Here is a 9,453-nt window from a genome sequence, read left to right as displayed (position 1 = left end):
CTGAAACACATTATCGCCTTTCTCAAGTGGCCGATCAAGGGACACTGGGCTTAGGCGCGTGACCCGACCGCCCCCGCCTTTGGGATTTTTTCCTCTGTTTGCCGAAAAGGAGATTCCCTGTCGGAATATTATCGCTTTTCTACGAGAAAAATGGCGTAAAATTGATTTTAAACAGCGGTTGACATGCTTCGAAGTACGGTAATGGAATATTTAGAATTTTATTGTCACGAATTGTGCCATGCGCGCGACACTTCTTTACTATTTCGGATAGTGTCTGGAACGCACGAACAAAACGCCGCTATTCGGATATAACGATGGATTATTTTGGACCAAACCAACATTTGTTATTGAAGTAGCAGTCCTGGGTGTGCATTCTGACGAAGACAACAAAAGGTAATCAAACTTTTATAATAGTAAATATGATTATGGTGAGTGCTAAACTTGCCGGGTGTCTAAATAGCGAGCCCGTGATGCCTGGGCTATGTACTTAGAATATTGCAAAATGTGCTTTCACCAAAAAGCTATTTTAAAATCGGACATATCGAGTGCATAGAGGAGGTCTGTATCTATAATTCTTAAAATAATTGTTATGCTTTTTGTGAACGTTTATCGTGAGTAATTTAGTAAAATGTTAGCGAATTCCCCGGAAGTTTGCGGGGGGTATGCTAGTTCTGAACGTCACATGCTAATGTAAAAAGCTGGTTTTTGATATAAATATGAACTTGATTGAACAAAACATGCATGTATTGTATAACATAATGTCCTAGGGTTGTCATCTGATGAAGATCATCAAAGGTGAGTGCTGCATTTAGCTGTCTTCTGGGTTTTGGTGACATTATATGCTGGCTTGAAAAATGGGTGTCTGATTATTTCTGGCTTGGTACTCTGCTGACATAATCTAATGTTTTGCTTTCGTTGTAAAGCCTTTTTGAAATCGGACAGTGTGGTTAGATTAACGAGAGTCTTGTCTTTAAATGTTTGTAAAATAGTCATATGTTTGAGAAATTGAAGTAATAGGATTTTTAAGGTTTTGAAAATCGCGCCACAGGCTGCCAGTGGCTGTTACGTAGGTGGGACGCAAGCGTCCCACCTAGCCCATAGAGGTTAAGCACAAAGCCAAGACAACGCAGGAGTGGCTCATCTGAATGTCATTGAGTGGCCCAGCCAGAACCCGGACTTGAACCCGATCGAACATATCTGGAGAGACCTGAAAATAGCTGTGCACGACGCTCCCCATCCAACCTGACAGAGCTTGAGAAGATCTGCAGAGAAGAATGGGAGAAACAACCCAAATACAAGTGTGCCAAGCTTGTAGCGTCATACCCGCAGGGCCAGACGGATTACCAGGACGCATACTCAAAGCATGCAGTGACCAACTGGCAAGTGTCTTCACTGACATTTTCAACATGTCCCTGACCGAATCGGTAATACCAACATGTTTCAAACAGACCACCATCGTCCCTGTGGCCAAGAATAGCGAAGGTAACCTGCCTAAATGATTACCCCTGTAGCACTCACGTCGGTAACCATGAAGGTCTTTGATAGGCTGGTCATGGCTCACGTCAACACCATCATGCCGGAGACCCACCCAATTTGCAAACCGCCCCAACAGATCCACAGACGACACAATCTCAATCGCACTCCACACTGCCCTTTCCCACCTGGACAAAAGGAACACCTATGTGAGAATGCTATTTATTGACTACAGCTCAGCATTCAACACCATAGTGCCCATAAAGCTCATCACTAAGCTAAGGACCCTGGGACTAAACACCTCCCTCTGCAACGGGATCCTGGACTTCCTGACGGGCCGCCCCCAGGTGGTAAGGGTAGGCAACAACACATCTGCCACGCTGATCCTCAACACTGGGGCCCCTCAGGGGTGTGTACTTAGTCCCCTCCTGTACTCCTTGTTCACCCACGACTGCACGGCCAGGCACGACTCCAACATCATTACTGAGTTTGCTGACGACACAACAGTGGTAGGCCTGATCACCGACAATGATGAGACAGCCTATAGGGAGGAGGTCAGAGACCTGGCAGTGTGGTGCCAGGACAACAACCTCTCCCTCAATGTGAGAAAGATAAAGGATCTGATCGTGGACTAGAGGAAATAGGCTGAACAGGCTGCCATTAACATCGACTGGGAGGTAGTGGCTGAAGTGGACGAGAGGTAGAGAGTTTCAAGTTCCTTGGTGACCACATCACCAACGAACTATCATGCTTCAAACACACCAAGACAGTTGTGAAGAAGGCACAACAACAACACCTTTTCCCCCTCAGGAGACTGAATGGGTCCTCAAAAAAAGTTATACAGCTGCACCATCGAGAGCATCCTGACCGGTTGCATGATCGCCTGGTATGGCAACTGCTCGGCATCCGACCGTAAGGCGCTATAGCGGGTAGTGTGTACGGCCCAGTACATTAATGGGGCCAAGAGTTTTTTTTTTTTAAATGATGTATTTAACCAGGCAAGTCAGTTGAGAACAAATTCTTATTTACAATGATGGCCTATCCCGGCCAAACCCTAACCCGGATGACGCTGGCCCAATTGTGCGCAACCCTATGGGACTCCCAATCACGACCGGTTGTGATACAGCCTGGAATCGAACCAGGGGTCAGTAGTGTCATCTCTAAGCACTGAGATGCAGTGCCTTAGACCGCTGCGCCACTCGGGAGCTTTCTGACAGCCAGGACCTTTTTGTCAGAGGAAGGCCCAAAAAAATTGTAGAAGACTCCAGTCACCCAAATCATAGACTGTTCTCTCTGCTACAGCACGGCAAGTGGTACCGGAGCACCAAGTCTAGGTCCAAAAGGCTCCTTAACAGCTTCTTCCCCCAAGCCATAAGACTGCTGAACAATGTATCAAATGGCCACCTGGACTATTTACATTGACACACCCCCTTTGTTTTTACACTGCTGCTATTCGCTGTTCTACGCATAGCCACTTTACAAATTACCCCCACTTTACATAAACCTGTGCCCTCTACACACCTGTGACCTCTACATATTGACTCGGTACCGGTACCCCCCCCCCAAATTGATTAGGTACCGGTACCACCTGTATATAGCCTCATTATTGTTATGTCATTTTCTTGTGTTACTTTTTTGATATTACATTTTTTCACTTTATTATATTTAGTAAATATTTTCTGAACTCTATTTCTTGAACTACATTGTTGGTTAAGGGCTTGTAAGTAAGTATTTCACGGTAAGGTTGTATTCGGCGCATGTGATGAATACAATTTCATTTCATTTCATTTGAAAGGTCCACTGATGTTGTGTGATACACAGCGACCTCTAGTGGTGAGCCACAGCCACTACATCACAGCGAGAAGGGAGATAACAGAAGTTTACAACAAGGTAGCCTATATCCTGCTAGGGGAGGTTGTAACATTTCTCATCCATGGTTTTAGCAGATCTGAATGTAGAATCCCAGCAGTAGTTATTATAGCCATAATCTGTTGTTCACCTTTCTCAACAGCAGTTTGACTATCATCTGAAAATGTTGAGAGTATAGATATGCCTCATCAAACAGTATGATTATCTTGAAGTTTACCAGACAGAGTTTCCATGGCTAGCCATCTAAGTCACTCAGTTCCAAAAGTCCTCAGATTGACTCAGTGATGTTTTCTGACATCTCTCAAGTGACAACCTTAATGCACAACCTTAACCCTAACTAATCCATTAGGATGTTAACCAACAGATAGTCCTTCCTGAGCTGTGAGAGTCTTTCCTGGGCTGTGAGAGTCCTTTCTGAGCTGTGAGAGTCTTTCCTGAGCTGTGAGAGTCCTTTCTGAGCTGTGAGAGTCCTTTCTGAGCTGTGAGAGTCCTTTCTGAGCTGTGAGAGTCCTTTCTGAGCTGTGAGAGTCTTTCCTGAGCTGTGAGAGTCCTCCTTGGGCTGTGAGAGTCCTTCCTGAGCTGTGAGAGTCCTTCCTGAGCTGTGAGAGTCCTTCCTGGGCTGTGAGAGTCCTTCCTGAGCTGTGAGAGTCTTTCCTGAGCTGTGAGAGTCCTTCCTGAGCTGTGAGAGTCCTTCCTGAGCTGTGAGAGAACCGTGTGCCAGTTAGTAGAGCATCCTCACTGCACACAGACGTCAAATCAATGTCTATTCCACGTTAGTTCAACGTAACTGAATTGAAATGACTTGGAGACAACGTTGATTCAACCAGTGTGTGTGTGTGCCCAGTGGGCCCAATCAAACCCAGTCCTCAACAGCAACATTACACTACCCCACTCCCATCACATCAACCCACACTCTCCCTAAAATGGAGGAGGACAAGATCCAAGATGTCTGCTCAGTTTCCCTGGGTTGATATGGTTCTCCTGTCTGTAGTAGGAAACCCCTGTGGAGCTCACAATAAGCCCTCAGGAACAAACAGCAGTCTATCCTCTCTTCTCTACTCCGTTTTTTTCTGCATTAGAAAATGTATTTTCCCTACCCAGGAACACCTGCGACAAGCTACATGTGCATACGCCACTGTGAGATGTTAGACTAAAAAAGTCTAAAGCCGGGAACTCTGTTAAAAAAAAATATATTAAAAAAAATGGCAAGGTACATCCCAAAATGAGACGGTTCATTCCAAGAGGGTTCTATCCTGTTTTGATTAAGGTTCCAGACAGACGAAAGTTCCAAAGGGGCGTGATAAGGTGTGGTATGTAGGGTGGTCAGGGCAGGCTGTGGCAGTTGTCTGCTGGGTCCTAGCGCTCTATAGGTCTCCCTCCTCCTCTCCCCGGGACTCCAGACCATTATGTAGAAACGCCTCTTTCTCAGGAGACATGGGCTCCATGTTGTGTGAGTGGCTGGCTATGTAGCCGTTCAGCTCTACATCAGACTCAAGAGAGGAGCGGGCAAGAGCAGCCTCAGCACTGTGGTGGATCCCATAGCCAAAGTAGATCACAAACCCTGCAATAAACAGAAGGGGTTAATAATGGAATGTCTTGGAAGAGGATATATATATAACATTTGAACATGCTGGTCATCTATGAACATTTGAACATCTTGGCCATGTGCTGTTATAATCTCCACCCGGCACAGCCAGAAGAGGACTGGCCACCCCTCATAGCCTGGTTCCTCTCTAGGTTTCTTCCTAGGTTTTGGCCTTTCTAGGGAGTTTTTCCTAGGGAGTTTTTCCTAGCCACCGTGCTTCTACACCTGCATTGCTTGCTGTTTGGGGTTTTAGGCTGGGTTTCTGTACAGCACTTTGAGATATCAGCTGATGTAACAAGGGCTATATAAATACATTTGATTTGATTTCATTTATTTTATTTTTATTTTATATTTCATTTAACCCTGGGGCATTGGGATATTGTTTTTAGACCAGAGGACAGAGTGCCTCCAAAACCACTTCCAGCAGCATCTGGTCTCCCATCCAGGGACTGACCAGGACCGACCCTGCTTAGCTTCAGAGCCAAGCCAACAGCGGTATATCTCCATAGAGGAATTTATAATATTCCGGTAATGTCTTGGAAGAGGTTATCTCTATAGAGATGACATTGTTATTGAAAAAAAATAGTTTCTTACCAATAGCCATCCAGACAGCGAAGCGTATCCACGTGCCTCTGTCCAGCTGCATCATCAGGTAGACGTTAACAAACATGCTAAACACTGGAATGAACGGCAACAGGGGCACCTTAAGGGGTCAGAGGTAAAAATACAAAGATCATGCAGAGGTCAGTGAGTCAGAAAACAAGAGAGGCATAATCCGAGTCGAAATTCATCTAAATGATAAGGAAATCTCCTCGACTACGCCTACAAATTAGGGTAAAACAAATATTGTATAAAAGAGTTTAATTTGTCGTCGATTTTCTGTTATACAGAAATAACAAAACATGGCAAATAATATATTGTGTTGTTCAGGTCAAACAAGGTAAAAAAACTCCCAACCTACTCCCTTGTAGGGATATACAGTATAGAGCCTGTGAGAAGAGTCTATTCGGTGTGGGAGAGTAGGACATTGTGGGGAGACGGTGTCCAAGCAGGAAACACGAAGGTATGTGTGTGGGAAACAGTTAATCATAGGTAAGACATTTAACTTGTATAGTCTGTTAGTAACTCCACTCACTACTTGTATAGTCTGTTAGTAACTCCACTCACTACTTGTAGTTGTATAGTCTGTTAGTAACTCCACTCACTACTTGTAGCTGTATAGTCTGTTAGTAACTCCACTCACTACTTGTAGCTGTATAGTCTGTTAGTAACTCCACTCACTACTTGTATAGTCTGTTAGTAACTCCACTCACTACTTGTATAGTCTGTTAGTAACTCCACTCACTACTTGTAGTTGTATAGTCTGTTAGTAACTCCACTCACTACTTGTAGTTGTATAGTCTGTTAGTAACTCCACTCACTACTTGTATAGTCTGTTAGTAACTCCACTCACTACTTGTATAGTCTGTTAGTAACTCCACTCACTACTTGTAGTTGTATAGTCTGTTAGTAACTCCACTCACTACTTGTAGCTGTATAGTCTGTTAGTAACTCCACTCACTGCTTGTATAGTCTGTTAGTAACTCCACTCACTACTTGTAGTTGTATAGTCTGTTAGTAACTCCACTCACTACTTGTAGCTGTATACTCTGTTAGTAACTCCACTCACTACTTGTAGTTGTATAGTCTGTTAGTAACTCCACTCACTACTTGTAGTTGTATAGTCTGTTAGTAACTCCACTCACTACTTGTAGCTGTATAGTCTGTTAGTAACTCCACTCACTACTTGTAGTTGTATAGTCTGTTAGTAACTCCACTCACTACTTGTAGCTGTATAGTCTGTTAGTAACTCCACTCACTACTTGTAGCTGTATAGTCTGTTAGTAACTCCACTCACTACTTGTAGTTGTATAGTCTGTTAGTAACTCCACTCACTACTTGTAGCTTTATAGTCTGTTAGTAACTCCACTCACTACTTGTAGCTGTATAGTCTGTTAGTAACTCCACTCACTACTTGTAGTTGTATAGTCTGTTAGTAACTCCACTCACTACTTGTAGCTGTATAGTCTGTTAGTAACTCCACTCACTACTTGTAGCTGTATAGTCTGTTAGTAACTCCACTCACTACTTGTAGCTGTATAGTCTGTTAGTAACTCCACTCACTACTTGTAGTTGTATAGTCTGTTAGTAACTCCCCTCACTACTTGTATAGTCTGTTAGTAACTCCACTCACTACTTGTATAGTCTGTTAGTAACTCCACTCACTACTTGTAGTTGTATAGTCTGTTAGTAACTCCACTCACTGCTTGTATAGTCTGTTAGTAACTCCACTCACTACTTGTATAGTCTGTTAGTAACTCCACTCACTACTTGTAGTTGTATAGTCTGTTAGTAACTCCACTCACTACTTGTAGCTGTATAGTCTGTTAGTAACTCCACTCACTACTTGTAGCTGTATAGTCTGTTAGTAACTCCACTCACTACTTGTAGTTGCATAGTCTGTTAGTAACTCCACTCACTACTTGTAGCTGTATAGTCTGTTAGTAACTCCACTCACTACTTGTATAGTCTGTTAGTAACTCCACTCACTACTTGTATAGTCTGTTAGTAACTCCACTCACTACTTGTAGTTGCAGTCTGTTAGTAACTCCACTCACTACTTGTAGTTGCAGTCTGTTAGTAACTCCACTCACTACTTGTAGTTGTATAGTCTGTTAGTAACTCCACTCACTACTTGTAGTTGAGTCTGTTAGTAACTCCACTCACTACTTGTAGTTGTATAGTCTGTTAGTAACTCCACTCACTACTTGTAGTTGTATAGTCTGTTAGTAACTCCACTCACTACTTGTATAGTCTGTTAGTAACTCCCCTCACTACTTGTATAGTCTGTTAGTAACTCCACTCACTACTTGTATAGTCTGTTAGTAACTCCACTCACTACTTGTAGCTGTATAGTCTGTTAGTAACTCCACTCACTACTTGTATAGTCTGTTAGTAACTCCACTCACTACTTGTATAGTCTGTTAGTAACTCCACTCACTACTTGTAGTTGTATAGTCTGTTAGTAACTCCACTCACTACTTGTAGCTGTATAGTCTGTTAGTAACTCCACTCACTACTTGTATAGTCTGTTAGTAACTCCACTCACTACTTGTAGTTGCAGTCTGTTAGTAACTCCACTCACTACTTGTAGTTGTATAGTCTGTTAGTAACTCCACTCACTACTTGTATAGTCTGTTAGTAACTCCACTCACTACTTGTAGTTGCAGTCTGTTAGTAACTCCACTCACTACTTGTAGTTGTATAGTCTGTTAGTAACTCCCCTCACTACTTGTATAGTCTGTTAGTAACTCCACTCACTACTTGTAGTTGTATAGTCTGTTAGTAACTCCACTCACTACTTGTATAGTCTGTTAGTAACTCCACTCACTACTTGTAGTTGTATAGTCTGTTAGTAACTCCACTCACTACTTGTAGCTGTATAGTCTGTTAGTAACTCCACTCACTACTTGTAGTTGCAGTCTGTTAGTAACTCCACTCACTACTTGTAGCTGTATAGTCTGTTAGTAACTCCACTCACTACTTGTAGTTGCAGTCTGTTAGTAACTCCACTCACTACTTGTAGTTGCAGTCTGTTAGTAACTCCACTCACTACTTGTAGCTGTATAGTCTGTTAGTAACTCCACTCACTACTTGTAGCTGTATAGTCTGTTAGTAACTCAACTCACTACTTGTATAGTCTGTTAGTAACTCCACTCACTACTTGTATAGTCTGTTAGTAACTCCACTCACTACTTGTAGTTGCAGTCTGTTAGTAACTCCACTCACTACTTGTAGTTGCAGTCTGTTAGTAACTCCACTCACTACTTGTAGTTGTATAGTCTGTTAGTAACTCCCCTCACTACTTGTAGTTGTATAGTCTGTTAGTAACTCCACTCACTACTTGTATAGTCTGTTAGTAACTCCACTCACTACTTGTAGTTGTATAGTCTGTTAGTAACTCCACTCACTACTTGTAGTTGTATAGTCTGTTAGTAACTCCACTCACTACTTGTAGCTGTATAGTCTGTTAGTAACTCCACTCACTACTTGTATAGTCTGTTAGTAACTCCACTCACTACTTGTATAGTCTGTTAGTAACTCCACTCACTACTTGTAGTTGTATAGTCTGTTAGTAACTCCACTCACTACTTGTAGCTGTATAGTCTGTTAGTAACTCCACTCACTACTTGTATAGTCTGTTAGTAACTCCACTCACTACTTGTAGTTGCAGTCTGTTAGTAACTCCACTCACTACTTGTAGTTGTATAGTCTGTTAGTAACTCCACTCACTACTTGTATAGTCTGTTAGTAACTCCACTCACTACTTGTAGTTGCAGTCTGTTAGTAACTCCACTCACTACTTGTAGTTGTATAGTCTGTTAGTAACTCCCCTCACTACTTGTATAGTCTGTTAGTAACTCCACTCACTACTTGTAGTTGTATAGTCTGTTAGTAACTCCACTCACTACTTGTATAGTCTGTTA

At 42.7% G+C, this 9,453-nt stretch overlaps 1 protein-coding gene across 1 annotated transcript in view; it reads right to left on the bottom strand.

The window, feature by feature from the left end:
• Positions 1-690: 690 nt before the first annotated feature.
• Positions 691-9,453, bottom strand: part of LOC106604047 (high affinity cationic amino acid transporter 1) — a 94,185-nt gene continuing 85,422 nt past the window's right edge. The window contains exons 12-13 of the mRNA XM_082974833.1: positions 5,522-5,630; positions 691-4,903 (exon numbers count right to left, since the gene is read on the bottom strand). Of these exons, the coding sequence (XP_082830959.1) occupies positions 4,707-4,903; positions 5,522-5,630 (306 nt within the window). The 3' untranslated portion in view covers positions 691-4,706. The remainder of the gene's footprint in view (positions 4,904-5,521; positions 5,631-9,453) is intronic.

The sequence above is a fragment of the Salmo salar genome, chromosome 04 (genome assembly GCF_965601325.2).
Source record: "Salmo salar chromosome 04, fSalSal1, whole genome shotgun sequence".
Taxonomy (NCBI): domain Eukaryota; kingdom Metazoa; phylum Chordata; class Actinopteri; order Salmoniformes; family Salmonidae; genus Salmo; species Salmo salar.
The sequence above is the reverse complement of the archived record's forward strand: the minus strand, read 5'-3'. Positions and strand labels throughout refer to the sequence as shown.